The sequence below is a fragment of the Eptesicus fuscus genome, chromosome 16 (genome assembly GCF_027574615.1).
Source record: "Eptesicus fuscus isolate TK198812 chromosome 16, DD_ASM_mEF_20220401, whole genome shotgun sequence".
NCBI classification, from domain to species: domain Eukaryota; kingdom Metazoa; phylum Chordata; class Mammalia; order Chiroptera; family Vespertilionidae; genus Eptesicus; species Eptesicus fuscus.
In genome coordinates this window covers 31,639,889-31,659,135 of record NC_072488.1, presented here as the reverse complement: position 1 = coordinate 31,659,135, position 19,247 = coordinate 31,639,889, and the positions used below count along the sequence as shown (strand labels likewise).

Below are 19,247 nucleotides of genomic sequence, written 5' to 3'. Positions count from 1 at the left end.
AATCAAAACCACAATAAGATACTACCTCAAACCTGTCAGAATAGCTATTATCAATAAGACAAGAAGTGTTGGAGAGGATGTGGAGAAAAGGGAACGCCTTGTACACGGCTAGTGGGAATGTAAACTGGTACAGCCACTATGGAAAACAGTATAAAGGTTTTTCAAAAATTTAAGGATAAAGCTACTATATGACCTAGCATTCCCTCTTCTGGGTATCTACCTGAAATATTTGAAAACCCTTATTCATAGAGCATGCCCCCAACAGCACCATTTACAATAGCTAAGACATGGAAACAACCCAATTGTCCTTTGACTGGTGACTGGCTAAAGTTGTGGTATATATATACAATGGAATACTACTTAGCCTTAAAAAAGAAGAAAGACTGCCATTAGCAATAACATGGATGGATGTTAAGAGTATTATGCTATGTGAAAAAGTCAGAAGGAAAAAGACAAGAACTGGATAATTTCACTCATATGTGGGATATAAAAAGAAAAACACAAAACAAGTGAACAAACAAACCCCAAACAAACTCCGATATAGACAATGGAAGGGTGGTTACCAAAGGGAAAGGGGGGAGGCAGGAATGGAGAGGGTAAAGGGGGTCAAATACATGGTGATGGAACGAGCCTAGACTTGGTAGTGAGCACACAATGTACTATACAGATGTGTTATAAAGTGTACACCTGAAATTTGCTATTAACCAGTTACCCCAATAACTAAAAATATAAAAAATGAGTTAGTTCATCATGAGTTAGTTGAACTCCGTGAAAAATTTATATTTTAAACTATTTTAATATAATTTTAGATACATATCACTTCTATTCACAATTAAAATAGAATTTGACTGAAGGAAGTTTATAAAATTGTTTCATTGCATTACAGCCATAAATAAAGCTTGGATGCCATATGCCAATTTAAGGATGGGTATCTACATATTGCTTTAACATATGGGTGAAATTCCACAGATACCTACAAAATAAGATATGCTTTGTGAATAGGTTTCAGTCTCCTCTTTTGTAAATGAATGCCTATTATATAACTTGGCTGTGTAGACTCTGGCAAGAATAATGTTTCCATCAAAGACAGATTTATGTGGTAGGCCAATAAACCCCAATGTGGGCAATTTTGAGAATGCAACAGGAAAAAAACAAAGAAATTTAGGGTGAAAACAATTTTAGGGCAAGAAGTATTGAAGTATTGATCTCCACTTTTTTCTCCCCCCCCCTCCCTTTTTATTGAATTTATTGGGGTGACACTGGTTAAAATTATACAGGTTTCAGGTGCACAATTCTACAACACATCATCCATACACTGTATTGTGTGCTCACCACCCCAAGTCAAGTCTGGGACACTAAAAACAAGCATTATTCAAACCTTTTGAGAAACTTGATTCCAAACTGTTTCTCATAAAAATCTCTATACTGGGGGAGCTAATCATGGCAAACCACGTGGATAATGTTTATTTCTAGACCTCTAATTGAGCACAGTTGTAAATGTGCGCTCTATCAGAGTACCCTCACATGTGAAACACTAGTAAGCAGCTAAACTCAGCAGCCCCCCACCCTCCCAGCTCCACAGCCAGAGCCATTCTGGTTGGCTCCTACAGCAATGATGGGGACTGTCCTACCAATCCACATAGGATAGGTGCCCACTGACAACATCGCTGCCAAACAAACCGATCCTTTGAAGTTTTTCATGGCACTGCCCCCCTCACACTGCCTGTGTCTGCCATTTTCATTCTCTCTCTCACTCACTCTAAGTTGTCTCTTAGCTCACTTTCCTGTGAGTTGTCATTAGTCATATCTGCAGATGATGGATCAGTCATGTGCTTTTCAGGGTCTTATTATTCTGTTTGGGTAAATGGTGAGTTGGCACTTGCTGTCTAGGGAAATAAAAAAGATGCTGAATTAATGAGCAAGGTTAATTTGAATTCTCAAGAGTGGCTCAACAGACCAGGCTGCTTTGAACAGAAATCTGCAACTCGGATATTCTGACCTTTTAAATGCCATCAAAAGTGTAATGTAAGTATACTTTACTTCTGCTACAGTAGCATAAATCAGAAAAACTGGCTTAATTAGTTTTGTTTGCAGTAGCTGAGTTATTAAAAAATACAAGTCCTTGAGAGCAGTTGGTGTTGCCATCTGGCCCACCCCTTCGCTGCTGCTCTCTTTCCCTTCTGTTTCTTGCAGTCCAGAAGCTGACACCTCTCCAGACATACGGCATTTGGGCTGTTACTACAAGTGGATGTGTGAGGACAGGACTAAGGTCAGTCCATCTTCACAAAAAACATTTACCTAGTCCTAGAAGGAACGTGGCCTCGGAGTGGGGAGAGTCAATGTGGAAAGAAATGAGTAGAGAGGTTGTTGGCCTCTCAGGCAAGGGGCAAGAATACTTCTAATAATGCATCTGAGTAGTTGTCCATAGCTGTGAACTGTGCACCCCAACTGGCCTAATCACAGGTTCCCAGATCCAAGCTCCTAAATCACCAGGTCTTCTAAGCCATAGTCTATTGACGCTATTCTTGTCCCACTCTCATCATTTCAGGTCTCTGGTTCTCCGGAATTTCCAACAGGAAAGGGTAAAGGATGGCTCTGTATTCCACTTAGATTTTTATTAAACACTAGAGGCCCGGTACACGAATTCGTAGAGTATTTTACAGATTGAAGTTCTATGATTCTGTGACTTCTTGAACTAAATACAACTGCAGTGTCCTCTTTCTATTTGTTAGTATTAAAATCTATTCTCAGTTAACTAATAAAATATACACACACACACGTAAATATTTACCACTAATTGTGTGTGTTTTTTTCCTACTGATAAGAAAGCACACACCATGTTCCAAGTGCAATTCATGCTTCTAACCATTTTTGAACCAATTAGCAATTATGGACACTCAGGAAGCTGCAGTTACACACAACCCAGCCAGGGATTTCCCCTGAAATCCAAAGAACCCCTCAATTTTGGAAGAAAGATGAGAAGACCTTTCAGTTTCCTTTGCAATCAAGGCTAGAAGACAGCATTCTCCGTTTAAAGTAATGATAAATACACCTGACTAGAAAAGCCAACTCACTCAGGAAGCATCAGAGAACACCTTTGACTTCTTGGTCACCGAAAGTTCACCAAAACATTTATCCCTCAACTGCAGCAGCAGGCATAAATGGTGCTATAAATGTTTTGTTTGAAAGAGTTTAAAACGTAAGAATTCATAGTACTTTATGTAGCTGAAAATAAAAGTGAAAGGGGTTTTTAAAGGTCATTCAATATCTTCAATTTATTTAATGTTCTATTAAACACTACATAGTGTGTGTGTGTGTGTGTGTGTGTGTGTGTGTGTGTGTAGAAAGCTTGGATAATTAAAACACTCTTTTGAGCAATCACCAAACCCAACCTTTGTGCCTGACATATTTGTCTCATAGAAAAGCCTACAGAAGGCCTAAATAACTGAGGATATGAAAAACACTTAATAACTGTTATTCCTGAAGTTGTTATCTTGTAAGTGACTGTGTGCCTGGTTTCACTCCAGGCCCATGACCAGGTCCCAAGACCTGCTGTGCCCTTCCATAATGATTCCGGTACAGAAGCTCTGCTCTGTAATACATGACTCTCTGTTACGTGAAAACTGTAAATGATTCAACCAGATGTGAATAACCCAGTTACAGCCTTTTGTCTCAGGGAGGACAAACCGGTATTGCCTTTATAAGGTCGGTAATGCAACCTGCTGTTTCTCTGCCACTTTCCCTTTTCTAAATCCTTCTCTGCCACTGCCTGGCTGTGGCTTAAGGATCCTCTTTCTCAGAAAGAGCAGCCATTCTTCCCACTGGAGGCTCCTGAAGGGCGCTCTCAAGAGGAGGTGATTATGTCAGGCACCGCAGTAACTTGAACCTCACTGTTTCGCAGATTAGACAGAGACACTTCTAACTAGAGCTGAGATTTCTTATCTTTATTCTCAAGTGTCCCATGGTCTATTCTTGAGATGGAATCTCCAATTTCCTAGAATTCTTGCAATTCAGCCTATTTCCGAACTTGAAATTATTCTCAGTATTTCCCAGAGTCAAATTCAAAATAAATTTTTTTCTTGAGTGTGCTTGTCCTAAATATTATGCTTGTCCTAAATATTATGTATTAAAGTACTATTAAGAGCAACCTGGTTGAGTCAGAGTACCTAAGAAGCAAACATTTCTGAGTTTGTTTAGAAAGATCTCAATTCTCTGAAGCATAGTCAAGACCCCAAAAATAAGCAAAAATGAACCTTAGGAAGCCAAAATAATTACAAATGCGTGGCACATGGGACAGGCACTAAAGCTCATGCACTTCATTCATATAAGGACACTTCGAGACCCTTCACTCTTATTTTAAACAGTTCTCATCAGTGTGGTTTTTCACTCTCCTGAGGTATGACCAGCCATTAGCAAAAGCAGAACAGAGTTTAGAAACAACAATGAGAAAATGAGTTAAGTCAGGCCAGCTGAGGACAGCAAGGAATTCCGCTAACAGTAGACTGGTACTTGAAGTGACTTAAAATCTATTATTTTAAAATAGACATGGTGAGGGGAGAGAATAACCACCTGGGTCCATTCAATGTAGGAACTCATAGCTCTATCTAGCATAGGAAGCCCTGGAGTCTCTAAGCATCAGAAGTGTCTAAAATCTGAGACTGTTTAGAACCTAAGGTCATAAATTTCAGTCGGAAAGACATCATCAAGCATACAATGACCCAATGGTGATACACAAGTACAACCTTACCCTTTTTTTATTTTAACTTCAGCAAAATATGGCTTCACACTCTTATGTTTGACCAACGGAGCTTGACTGAGATCCCTACACCAACGCATCCAGAATAATCTATCATTACTATGAGCAAATGCATAACCTTATAGCAAATCACTGTATCTGCATTCATTTGACACTTGCGAAGTTATCTCATGAAGTAGAATACTTGCCCTAACTTTTCACTTCCCCCATGCTTCATTCTAAATTCTTTCTATTAAAAAGATAAATGCATCACTAATTCAATAATCTTATTTTTTCTACTGTATCTTCTGGAAAGTTGCAATAAATAGGAAAATGCAAACATCTAATTGATTTCAGTTGGATCTAAATGACACAACCATAATCAGCTGAAAGGGGTTCTGGTTGACCACAGCAGCAACGAGCTTTGTGGCTGGATGCATTTGGGCATTTGTTTGGCTAAACAGTCAACTGAATGCTTGACACTGTTCAGATGCAATATTAAACTTAATAAAATATACATGTACACACACATATACATAACAGATTGTAGATACAGAAAATCCCCTTTGGAAAAAGATGAAAAGAATCCCCTAGATTTAAAGAACGTGTCTAGTTTTGTGCTATTATTACGGTGGAGTTGAAAACCTGACATTCTACTAGAAAATTCCTTTCCAAGCCATCTGGGCTTTCCAGTAATAGTTTGCCTCTCAGATATAGTTTAAGAAATTTCAAAATATGCCCAATAGTAAGTTTTTATGTCATTAAATAAAAATGTAATCTAATACATTCTTATGATATATGCAATGTGCACACACAAGTATGGTACAATAATTGATTCTATTTTTCAAAACTTAAGTTGACGTCCTATCAAAGTGGATATAAGGCTACCAAATTACCGTACTGAAGTTTGAAGATCAAAAACTATCATCTATTTTTTTAACCATTTCCATCTCAGCTCACACAACAGAAAATATAGTCAGAGATCCTCAATTAAATCAGTTCTGATATACTGTAACCATTGAAATTTTTCTCCCAAGAGATATTCAATTTCTGTTGTCCAAATTCATTCATAAGGGATGCTATGGCTTTTTATAAGCAAAATAGAAGATTAATGAGAGCAATTATTCATGCTATATTGCAGTACTATTTAATTTACAGATGACCTTGCTTCAGAAAATCCTGCTGGGCTTCTCCACACACAGGTTCTTACCTGTCCATAAACAAGGCCATTTTGTGATATCAGCATTTTTGTCCACTCATTAATAACCTCAACAGAGAATAAGGAGCAGTCCTAAGACCCAGGGTAAAACCTATACACTGGGAAACATGCATTCACATTGCAGACGCTTTGTGATCTACATGCACCATTGGTATCCACCAGAAATGGGTTAAAAACTCACGTTCTCCCTTTTCCATGTGGATGCAAAGGCTTTAAAAAGTAATCTTGAACTATCCATATACCAGGGTTTCCCAAAATTAGCCTAATAATTCCACCCGCCAAGCATAGCCCCCCCAAAGTGCATTATAATATAGCCTGGCTCTGGGTTGAGGGGTGAAGTCTTACAGTACCTGCTGGGGTCAGTCCTTCTCAGTGCTGGCGTTCAGTTCAGCAAAGAAGGGAAAAGTTAACTTTCTCCTCCCCAGGAGGCTTGGGAGTTTGAGAGCTTCACCCACACACCAACCCATCTTAAAACGCCTGGGGCAACAGGTTTCACCTGAGGAGCTCATTTTGCAACGTGCCCAGGCCCAGTGCCAGACCAATTCAATCTGCCTTTGAGTGTGGGGCCCAGGCACTGGTATTTTTTCACAGCTACCAGTGATTTTAATCTGCAGCCAGATTGGAAAACACAGCTCCACAGCAGTGATTCTGGATCAGGGGCAATTTTGCCCACTCCCTGGGAACATTTGGCCCGGTCTGGGGACATTTGAATTAGTCACACCTGGGGGTGCTTCATGATTACAGCCCAGGATGCTGCTAAATCTCCTAAAACACACAAAACGACCCCCTCAAAACAAAGATTTCCATGGTCCCAAATGTGACCAGTGCTGCTGCTGAGAAACTCCTGCTCTAGAGAAAGAGTTAGTGGGCGAAACAGCACGCTCTTTCTATCTCTAGAGATACTCCCATGAAAGAGGAAAAGGGGCGGTAAGAAGCTTTCAGGAGGGAGACGTGCAACCCTGACACTCGGTCCTGCCAGGCCAAACGCAGTTCTGAACGGACCTTGTCTGAGACAAGTGAATAATGCCCTGTGTGTGCTCTCATTGCTAGGTGATGTCGAAGGAGGGTACGAAGCTATTGTTCACTGGAACCTGCCTTCAAATGTCAAATTAATGATAACTGAGCAATGCTTTCAGAAGAAAGATCAACAATAAAATAAGGAGTAATGTTTCTTCTATGAATTTTTTCTCAGTTGCTGATAACCAGAAATATGTGCTTCTAGGATTAAAATAAAATTCTTGTTACTATTTTTTGACTGGATTCATCATGTCCCACGGGTTACTACTTGTAAAGAAAGGCCTGATGATCAGAATCATGCCTGTCCGGAAGGTTAACAATAAAACAGAGCTATTGCTGCTGAAAGAACCTGAGTCATCCCTGGCATCCATGACCTGAGCTTAAAAAGTTTTCTGTTAAAAAGCAAAGATCTGCCAGCTGATACCTGGAAGCAAAAGCCCTTGGGTCTCCTTGTGAAAGGGAACACTTTCACCTAAAAAAGTTGAATCCAACCTTGGATTTCAATGGAATCAGGTAAACGAATCCCCCATTCTCCAGGAGGCTATCAGTTTGTGTACATTTATAGCTAGAAGTGGCTATTCATAATTACTTAATTTACAAATCTGGAATACAGCAAGTAACTTGAATGAATAGACAAATGCCTTAATGTCTAGATGTGGTAAGTGTTGAATCTGCTTCCTCTTTGCAAATGGAACTCTCTACAAATTGAAATCAAGTAGTTGAATAATAACTTCTAAACAAGGAAATGCATTCATGAGCCTTTTGTTCAATTTGCAGATTTTTTCCCCTGTGGCTTTTTTTTGTCTTTGCTTTTGAATCAGCTACTAATTGAAAAGTGGCTATATAGCCTTAGATATTTTTAAGAGAAAACTGCCTAAAATTTGTCTTTGCATCCAGTTGGAAATTAAGCCAACTGTTTTAACCAAAGGAAACTCTTGGAGGTCAAGTTCATCTACTAATTAATCCAGTAGCTTGCCACTGAAGGCACAAGAAGATTTAAAGAAGCTCAAGGCACAGTCAACTAAAACAGCAATTGTTTTCACTAATGTTTCCTCCGTGTACATATTGTGTCTTCTTGGAGGGATGTATATCCTTACAAGTAGGACAATATCCCACCATCTCTGTTTCATTCTGCCATATAATGCAGACACTTCCACCTACTCTCACCTCCTTTCTGTTCCTATAAAAGCATGCAAGTGCTCATCCAAAACACTCAGATCTCACACCAACTGCAACAGAATGATTCTGTAAGTGACTTGGCAAATCTGCAATTTGAGATTAAACTTGCTACTGGTTCCTATCTGTTTACAAACCAATGACTCAAGCAACGTGTGCGGTGATTTGTAAGTATAAAAGATCAGGTCTTACCATCCATATCAAAATTAATTTGTAACAGCAGGATAAATACAAGCTGCCAGTGCCCAAGTTCATAGGCTGATGATCCATGAACATTGTGCCACTTCATCTTCCAATTAATTACTGAACTAAAAACATAATGCAAATGTGCTACAAATATACCTTGGTGAGGATATCAACTGTCAAAAGATTTGTCACTTTAGAATGAGAAAAGAAGTAAACACAAAAATATTAAATACAGTGACATTCTAAATGACGCATCAAATTTTTAACTAAATAAAATGGCTACATTTTAAAAATCATTTGCCTGACCCACGATATTTATCTGAATCCAAGCAACAATAAGTCATGATGTAATGTCATCCTTATCTAAAGACATACCTTACTTTATGCCAGGCATCGTTTAAAAGTCGCACCTAAAAACTTTCCTTGTACAATAAATCATACATTGATTAAACTCAATGAGTTTTACTTTAAAAAGTCATTTTGTAGAGAGAATTGTTGTAAGTTAACCACCTGTCCCTAAGTAATTTTTTTTTTTGTTCAACATACACTCTCCTTAAAATAGTGCACACCATTTACTTCTCATGTTCATCAAAAAGTAATCAAGAAATGGAAAAGTCATTAACGTCACCTTCCTGTTAACCCATTACCCCCTGAAGACAAGCTTCCTGTCAATGACCTATCTTTGGTAGTAGCACAACCGAAATATCTTTCTCAATGACTTTCATCCCTGTGAGAGCTGCACAGCCACGGCTGCCCTCAGCATCGGGGCAGCATCTCTGCCCCTCCTGGAAAGAGTGAGTGACATGCAGTGAACTTAAAAGTCCCAGTCAGCCAGGAGGCCTCTACACAACAGGAGAATTGACTTCTCCCTGTCTCCATCTCCCAACACAAACAACCAATCATCCTACCTTTCCCACCCTTTCTAGTTCCACGTGTGCTTAAGAGAACATTGGATGTATTAGAAGCCAAGCTTTAGGAGTCAATTTTCAGCACTACAAGAAAAGGATTAAGATGAAATGGAATCCAACAGGTAAATCCCCAAGTACAATATTGAAAATTTACCCCATTGTGTCGCTGCTAGAATTGGAAGCCACCACTGCTCAGAGCTGACTGCCGCTGACTCCTGAGCAGCTTTCAAATAGAGTGAGAAACCTCAGATATTTTGGATGAAAAGAGCCCACAGTTCATAAAACCAATCATTTGAGTTCCAACTCAGCCAACCATAGGTAACATAAAAGGATGGTAAGGGGTTTTTCATTTGTTTTTTTAAAGAAATTATTTTTTCCCCCTCTCGAGTTCAAGGTGGCTTCAGAACCAAGATGCAGAAAATTAAACCTCTTCCAACGGTTCACAAACTTGGGTTTAGAGCCACCTCAGCAAATGCAGTGCATATTATGCTGTGGAAAGCAAAGGAGTGTCCAAACACATCTGTACAGTTTTTCAAGGAACATTTAGACAACCGAAAAATATTTCTCATGTTAAAGTCAAAGAGCATGCTATTTAGAATTCGTTTCAGGGAGTTTGGTTGGGAGGGTTGGGTGGTTTTGAGTGAGCAGAGAAGGAAATCATTTGATACATTTTAGATGCAAAGTAAAGTCACACATTCATGCTAAGGCCCCCAACACCATAAAAAAAATCTTCAAGGTCAAGTAAGGCATATTTATAGGCATTCAGGCAACCCAGCATCAAGCCTGTTTAGGGACAGCATATTTCCTTTTTAATGATATTGGTTTTCATAACAAACTAGTAGCCCTGTGCACGAATCCGTGCACCAGTAGCTCTCTGCGGGGCCTGGCTGCTCCGTGCCCGCTGCCCAGAGGCTCTCCGCGGCCCAGAGGCCCATCCATGGCCGGGCACGGAACGCTTGCCTTGTCACCACAGCGATGAAGCAAGCATTCCGCCAGGCCACTCACTCTGCCCGCTCTCAGCAGCTGCCACCTCCCCCCAGGACTGGGGGGACTCCAGCAGGGCTGAGAGGATTGGGCACCGTCATCTTGTGGCTATGGGCACCGCCATCTTTGTGACAGAGTGATGGTTAATTTGCATATTACCCTTTTATTAGATAGGATAATCATCTATATATATATATATAAAAAGCCAGCTACCAGAATGCCATAATGACCAGTCACTATGATGTCCACTGTGGCCAGCGAACCAGCCGATGAGAGGTGGGGCTGCCAGCCAAACTCCCACAGCCCTTCCCCCACCACAGGCCCCACCCCCCATTGGCCCTCCCCACCCCATAGGCCTGCAGCCCTTCCCCGCAGTCAGCTCCGCCCCCAACTGGGGCAGGGCCGCCTGGCCAACCACCCATGGCCCCTCCCCCAGGCTGCTGGCCCCCATCAGCCCCCCCACCCCATTTGGGGGTAGGGGCGGCTGGCCCACCGCCCACAGCCCCTCCTCAAGACCCCAATCAGGGGCGGGCCCAAGGACCAATCACCCTCGGCCCCTCCCCCCAGGCGGGCCGGCCCTGATCGGGATCAGGGCAGGGCCAGCCAGCCAACCTCCCGCCGTCTCCTCTAGACAGGCCTGGTTCCAATCTGCCCCGATTGGGGCCAGGCCAGCTGGATCCCACCTGTGCATGAATTCCTGCACTGGGCCTCTAGTTTATTATAATTGGATTAGAAAACCTTTTGGTCACCTGTCCCACCAGTGAGCCCCAGCAGGAGACTGCACACAACTAGGAAAACGCTCAAGTTCAAGATGGAAGAATCTTAGACTGGGTCTGGTTTCATCTTCAGTTCCCATAAATCTCACCCCGACTAGTGAGCGCCCCCTGGAATTATTGTTCCTCTCCCTCCTCTAGCCCCTCCTCTTCTTCTCCAAGCTTACTTGACTGATAACTGTATAAAGTAAAACCAGTCGAGGGGAAGCAGCACACATCATGAATTAGGGCAAATATTTGCTCCTCCCCCAACCCACCCCCTGGCCAGCGCCTGCACTTTCTAACCTGTCTGGACCGCCCTTTATCATTCCGATCTCTCTACAGAGCAGCCCGGCCAAAGCAATCCCCAGCACGTACTGACCCACCGTTCATGCCACTGTAGACATTCCGGTGATGGGGCGACACTTCCTCCGGCGCCTGTCTTCGGAGGGTGCCCTCCCTGCTGCCTCCGCCGCCGCCGCCTCCGCCCACGTGTTTGTGGTCAGGGCTCCCCGCGAAATGCTGTTTGAGGTGCTCCGGGCTGGTGCCCCTGGCCCTGGGGAGGTGCTCCAGGCTCCCCCCGAGGGCGTGTTTCTGCAGGTGCTCCGGGCTCCCCCCGCTGTGCCTGGCGTGCTCGGGGCTGCCCCCGGCTCTGTGCTTCTGGAAGTGTTCGGGGCTCCCGCTCAGCACGTGCTTGGGCAGCGTCTCAGGGCTGCTGCCTGGGTGCGGGTGCCTTTGCTGTTCAGGGCTGCCCTTGCACAGGGGTTTGTGGTGCTCGGGGCTGGGTCCTTTGAGGGCTTTGGGGTGATCTGGGGTCCCGGAGGCCCTGGGTTTCTGCAGGTGCTCTGGGCTGGTGCTCCTGTGCTTGGCGTGCTCGGGGCTGCCCTCCGCCCGCGGCTTCTGCAGGTGCTCGGGGCTGCCGCCGCTCGCGTGCTGCTTGTGGTGGTCGGGGCTGTCGGTGCTGCCCGCGCTGGAGGTGCTGCTGCCGTCGCCCACGTCCCGCACGTAGGGTGCGGTGGAGGCGGTGAGCTGGCACAGGCTGGCCTGGCTGTCGATGGAGCAGCGGCTGCCCGCGCAGCCCGCGCCCTTCTCCTCGTCCAGCAGCACACAGAGCTCCTTGAGCTCCATGTTCTCCTTCACCACCTCCTCCTGCTTCACCTCCAGCTCCTTCAGCTTCTGCAGGTATAAGGCCACTTCCTTGTGCATCACCCCGGCCGTGAAGCGGCCCAGTCTCTGCCACTCCCGGGACACCCTCTTGCCTTTCTGCCGGTCGTCATCCAGGAAGCAGCAGAGGTCCCGCAGTTCCTGGTTGTCCTCCTGCAGTTTCTGGTTGATATCCTGGAAAGAGAGAGACAACCACTCAGGAACCTGGGCGTGAGGCTGCATCAGGCTCAGACTCAGGAGAGGCAGCCTAGACCTGGCCAGTTCTTCCTACTGTTACCGGAGGAGGGGAGGGGAGAGGAAGCGTCAGGTTTGTAACGATCCATAAAAATAAAAATAATAGGTATTGGTTGTGCTCCCTGTCTACTGCTTTCCGTGTATTAGCCCATCTAATTTTCACCAAAACACTTAGGGGATCATGACTATTACGGTTCTTTTACAGGAGAAAACACTAGACCTCGCAAAGTTTGTCTTGTCCAAGGTCATCCACTCAGTATTAGGGAGCCGCTTTTCATTAACAGGGAAGAATCAATAAAAAAAATAATAATAAATTTTAAAAGACCGCTCTCCTGTCCCACCTTCAAGGAGGAGAGATGGCTGCTCCTGACTTGTGACATGCTTAAAAGGCCTTTCATCTCACAAGCAAGCACTGCCTAGGCTTTCAGTCCATGGCATGGGATTCCCAGCCCCAATTTGCCCTCTGGGGGCACTTCAGTCCTGCAAATCCAACCAGCCACTGGCCACAACGCCGACACATCTCCCAGGCACCGCACGTGAAACACAGCAACGCTGAGCTCATGTTCAAACTGCCCTCCCCAAACTGCACCTCTTGGCAAATGCCACCTCCACCCATAAGAACCTGTCGTTGTGCTGGTGCTTCCTTCTCCCTTGCCTGCCACTTCTGAGCTCAATGAGTCTTCTGAAATCTAGCTCCAAAATGTATCTCATCTCATCACTCCTATGCTTAAAACCCTTAACAGCTTCTCACTGCCCTTAGGAGAAAGTGCAAAATCTTTCAAGTCCCATGAGGCCCCCAGGCCTCTGGGCCTGCCTACTTCTCCAACATGAATGGTGAGTCACTGATTCATTCACAGATATTTAGTAAGCACCTATTATGTGCCAGACACCAGTCCAGCTGATGTGCAGCAAGACCCTGACATCCTACAGCTTTCATTCTAATGGGAAAGACTAGCCAAGAGCAAATACAGAACAAAATGTCCTGTAGAGAAAAGTGCTGGGAAGAAAATAAAAGCAGATTAAAGAATACCGTTAAAAAGAAGAAGAAAAAGAAGAAGAAGAAGAAGAAGAAGAAGAAGAAGAAGAAGAAGAAGAAGAAGAAGAAGAAGAAGGAGGAGGAGAAGGAGGAGGAGGAGGAGGAGGAGGAGGAGGAGGAGGAGGAGGCACCTCTGCAAAGACGGAAAACATTTCAGCAAAGGCCTGAGTGAAATGAAGGAGCAAACATTTGAGAGGTGATCCCAGGCAAAGAAAATGTCAAGTATAAAAGCCCTGACACAAATGTGGCTCCAGCTGCAGCGAGGCTAGTGTGCCACAGTGAGGAGAGAAAGGAGGGCAAGGTGGGAGAGAGGTCTGAGAGGTATCAGGGCCAGGTAATGCAGGGCCTCCTCACCCACAGGAAGGACTCTCTGAATTGGTGAGCAGAGGAGAGAGGAATGGCATGATAGGATTCAATTTGTAAAGAATCACCATAGTTTTGTATGAACAACAGATTGGCTGGGGGGCAGGGGGAGGCGGGTAGAAGAGAGGGAGACAGGCATAGATGGAAGCCCAGAGACCAGCTAGGAGGCTGCTAGGCTAGTCCGGATAGAGGGAGATAATGGTGGCTTTGACACATGGTAGCAGTGGAGAAGGTGAGAACATCCCCTTCCCATCATGCACTGAGCCCCACCAACATGCCCTGTTTCTGGACCAAGCCCTTCCCCTCCTTCACTTGGAATGCTTTCCCCCAGCCTTTTATAGAACCTTTAGGTCTTACTTTGTTACTTCCCCATAGAGGCCGTCCCTGACCACTACCCGCTATGCTCTACCATTATCCCTTAGACTTTGCCTCTGTTGCACTTATTACAATTTGTAATCATATATGGTTGAGGAACATATGGTTGAGTGTGGCTATTAGTCATGTCTTCATCCTCATCAAACTGGTCATGAGAGTGGAGACCACACACCATGCCCCCCCCCGACCCCCGTCCCCGCACCATCTATTCTGTTCACTTCTGTGCATCCAGAACTCTGCACCCCACTGTAGATACCTGAAACCCAGGAATTTAAATATTAATTGAGAAGTCCCCATTTATGCTCCATTCACACATACAGTATAAAAGGGGTAACAGCTTCTTAAAGCACCATGGTTTGGTGGGGGTGCGACAGGGGTGGCTACCTAAGACTTCCCCTGCTTTACAAAGCCCGAAAGCTTCTGGCCTTGTGACTCTGTCATCTGATCCAGAACTAGAGGTACTCAGAGTGGGGCCTTAATTCTCTTAAATTCAGATTGATCCCAACACTTTCCCTGCTACTGACTTAAAAAATAAACTAGAAAACCTCTGTCAACCACGCCCTGCGCCTCCAAAGATGATGCTCAAGGCCTGAGGGAGAAGAGGGTCTGTGCAGCTGAGTGTTCAACTCCATTGCCAACTCTTGGCATCACCGTCGCCTGTTTCCTTGTCTCTAACACCCATCCCTTCCTTCGCTTCTCAATGCCACTTTCTGGAATTTCCAAAAGCTTCTCACCTGGCCTCCCTCTCTGGGTCTGCCTCTGCCCCTTGGTCTTCCCCATTCCCACACCTGCTCCAGTCCAAGCTGTCTTTGGCCAGACTGAGGTCCAAAAACACTCCCTGCAGGCTATGTCCCTCCTGCATATGAACCCTTTTATAACCCTGCACATCTCCTCCCCTTTGCCAGGGAAAATGAATGAACCCTTGGCCACCTTTAACTTCCTCTAGGTCCGCTCATTCTGAACCCTGATTCTGTCTAGTTTTCCAACTAGAAAATATGATCCTCTCCCTTATATGAACTTATACAAGGAGAAATTCCTCTAAGAAGACTCCCCCAACCCTAGAACGACATCTGGAGTACAGCAGCACCAGGAATGAATGAATGAAAGAATTTTCCCACTCTCTGCTTACTGCCTATAAGATATACTAGCTAGAGGACTCATTGGGCATCTTTTTTTTTTTTTTTTAAGGTAGATGTCTTAGCTTCTGGAGGCCAGAGTTCGTCCCAATGTCCTTATTTGCATATTTGACACATCTGGCAGGGTGCTTTGCATAGAGTGAACACTTAATATGTGTTTATGGACTAACCAACCCTTTAAAGCCCTAGGCCTGTGTTCAAACAGGATACAGCTCTAGCTACTGCCATGTTGGAGTCTACAGTAGTAACAGAATAAATTACCCCTTGACACTGATGCTTTCAGGGAAATCAGAAGCTGTGGACATTCTGAGAAAATAATACTAAACAAAATTAACCTTTCTAAGCTTCAAAAACTATTCCACATTTAGCTCAATCCTGTCATTTCATAGAAAGTTCAAGTCATGTTCTTCTTCCTGTAACTAAATTTCCTTCTGAAAATACTTCCCTCTGACTATCCTACAACTATTTCTGATTTCTCCAGAACTGGGAAGTAAACAGGACTTGTACTACTGCAGGCTTCAAGGAGTTAATGCCCTTTCCAGATGGGGTGAAACAAATACTTGTCAGAGTTCCCGCTGGGGGAGAAAAGGATGGGTATGGGCCCATTCACTTTCCTTCAGCACAGCTCCTTCTTCCTATTATTAGTTTTCCTGAGAATAGTATTTACTCTTCAATGCTGAGCTACTTCCTTTGCCTTCTGATGGACAGTTAAGCAACCAGCTTGATAACAACCTTGTGAGCCAGCTTCTTCAAATCTGCCACATTAAGACTTGGGCTTTCTTTTTCAAAACACGAAGTGTTCTTATAACATTGCCACGTGCCACCAGACATTATCCTTCTGTTTAAAATGGACTTTTAAAAGATTAAATCATCTCATAGCACACAACCCAAAATTTTATTCATAAGACTCTCAAGTAATGTATCTGTGGTTAAAGGAGAATCATTTTTGCTATTTTTCATCATTGCAGGATGGGAAATCGGTGTTTTGGGGAGCAAGGGGGGAAATTAATGTGCTGCCAAGATCCAGTTCCCCAAACCCACCCCCCCCTTTCCTAAAATGCCAGGTCATAGTAGTTTGAGTGTTGGTACATGGTCAGCAATGAACAAACGTGCTTCTCAGAAATACAGTTCCTTATAACATCAGAACCCTAATCTCTTTCCTCCACCCATCCAGTAACACGTATTCTAACCAGCCAATGTCAACCAGCCAAAGAAAAGAAAATCAGCCTATGTTGAACATTTATATCAGTATGACCTTGAGAAAGCTATTTAACCTCGCTGGCATTTCCTCACCTATGTATCAGTATCCCCAATTAGCAGATAAGAATACTGAGGCTCAAAGAAGTTAACAAGCTACCCAGATTGCAGACTCCAAATCCTTTGTCTTTCCACTGCCCCATACTGCACTGCCTCCCAAATGTTTAAATACAAACAAGTCAGCCAGTGACTGGACAGAGTCACAGGCCCCTCAAAGAAAAAGAACTCATGCTCCCATCTCCTCTACTGCTACAGTACACCGAGCAGCCTTGAAAATATATAGATCCAATTTCAAAGACAGCTCACAAAGGGCATAAAAAAGAAAAAGTGTTATGGCCTCAATTACCCTAAATTTAGTCCTCACTTGAGAATCCCAAACATCAAAGGCAAAAAAAAAAAAAAATCTTCCTTCCAGAAGTATTCAGCCAACCGCATTAATAGATCAGGAAAGCTCTGAGCCAAGATGGTGAAGAGAAGGGAGATGACTGGCCTCTCAGCAGGGTCTAAAACAGCCTCTTGAGAGGTGGGTTAGAGGTCTTGCAGATACCACCTTGCAGCTGTTCAGGGATGATGGGAAGGAAGAGTAGCGGCTATGTCAGAAAGTAACCAGACCCCATCATTTTTTAACTTGATAAGGAGGTGGGCTGGGAAGTCTTTTAATGCCAGGTCACAAAGCTAGGCCACCAGAAGACCTCCCTACTTGGGGTGTGACCACTTTTAACTGGCCTAATAAGTATTTTTCTGAATGAGGCTAGAGGAATAAAGACCACCCCCACCACCACCACCACCACCACCATCACGCACACAGTGATCACACATACACAGTCAATCCACACAAGTTAAAAGAACTTCCAAGTATTTCTGAGCTATTATGTCAATGTGCCATATTATTAATTGACTAATAAATTTAAAACTCTTCCAAGTCACATTATAGTTCAAACCCTGGAAGATTATTAAATTGGAGGGTTCCAAGTTACATTATAGTTCAAACCCTGGAAGATTATATTGCAAGGTTATAAATCATAGTTTCTCTTTTTCAACTTTGCCTAAGAAACTGAGATCCTGGAGATGTGTTCTCTCCTGGCGAAAATAATTACCATTTTTTGTAGTCAAGTCCATTGTTAAATCTTCCCCTAGTTTATCATAACTTATTGTCACAACCCCCTAGGAAATGGTTATTTTTTAAAATAATTTTTATTTTTCAATCACCAGTTGACATACAATATAATATTAGTTTCAGGTGTACACCCAGTGATTAAACATTATATAACTTACTAAGTGATCATCCCAATAAATCTTATAGCCATCTGACACCATACATAGTGGTTAGATTATGGACTATATTCCCTATGCTGTACTTTATATCCCCATGATTATTCTGTTACTACCAATTTGTACTTCTTAATCCCCTCACCTTTTTCACCCATTGCCCCAACACCCCTCCCTCTGGCAACTGTCAAAATGTTCACTCTATCTATGAGTCTGTTTCTGTTCTGCTTGTTGGTTTATTTTGTTTTAGATTCAATTGTTGATAGATATGTATTTATTGCCATTTTGTTGTTCATATTTTTTAAATCTTTTTCCTTTTCTTCTTCTTAAAGAAGACCCTTTAACTGACATTTCATGTAATACTGGTTTGATGGCAATGAACTCTTTTAGCTTTTTCTTGTCTGGGAAGCTCTTTATATGCCCTTCGATTCTCACTGATAGCTTTGCTGGGTAGAGTAATCTTGGTTATAGGTCCTTGCTTTGTTTTAAATTATAATAGTTTATTGACTTTTAAATATATATATATACTGGAGAAAGTAATGGAGAGAGAGAGAGAGAGAGAGACAAATGATGAGAATCATTGGTCACCCGCCTCCTGCACACCAAACACTAGGGTTTGAGCCAGAAACAATGGCATGTGCCCTGACCAGGAATCGAACCATGACTTCCTGATTCATAGGTCAATGCTCAAATATTGAGCCATGCCAGCCAGGTAGGTTTATTAATTTTTAGAGAGTGAAGAAGGGAGCAGGAGAGAAACATAGATACAAGAGTGCAACATTGTATAGGTCCTTACTTTTCATCACTTTGAATATTTCTTGCCAAACCCTTCTGGCCTGCAAAGTTTCAGTTGAGAAGTCAGCTGACAGTCTTATGGGAGCTCCATTATAGGTAAGTAACTAATTTTCTTTTGCTGCTTTTAAGATTCTCCCTCTGTGTTTAATATTTTGCATTTTAATTATGATGTATCTTGGTGTGAGCCTCTTTGGATTCATCTTATTTGGGATTCTCTGTGCTTCCTGGACTTGAATGTCTATTTCCTTCACCAGATTGGGGAAGTTTACCGTCAATATTTTTTTAAATAGGTTTTCAATTTCTTGCTCTCTCTCTTCTCCTTCTGGCACCCCCATGAAGCAAATATTAGAATCCTTAAAGTTGTCCCAAAGGCTCTTTACACTATCCTCATTTTTTTTTTTTAATTCTTTTTCCTTTTTGCTCTTCTGGTTGAGTGTTTTTTGCTTTCTAATATTCCAAATTGTTGTTTTGATTCTTGGCTTTATCTACTCTACTGTTGATTCCCAGTAATTTATTCTTCATTTCAATTAGTGTATCCTTCATTTCTGACTGGTTCTTTCTTATGGTTTCCATGTACTATTTTATACTGATAAAATTTTCACTAAGTTCATCTACTCTTCCCCTAAATTCATTGAGCAGCC

At 43.1% G+C, this 19,247-nt stretch overlaps 1 protein-coding gene across 3 annotated transcripts in view; it reads right to left on the bottom strand.

Annotated features, from left to right (window-relative positions):
• Positions 1 to 19,247, bottom strand: part of CCDC85A (coiled-coil domain containing 85A) — a 194,271-nt gene that overhangs the window by 171,663 nt on the left and 3,361 nt on the right. For all 3 annotated transcript variants that reach the window (XM_054728153.1, XM_028139889.2, XM_028139890.2), the window contains exon 2: positions 11,364 to 12,315. In XM_054728153.1, the coding sequence (XP_054584128.1) occupies positions 11,364 to 12,315 (952 nt within the window). The remainder of the gene's footprint in view (positions 1 to 11,363; positions 12,316 to 19,247) is intronic.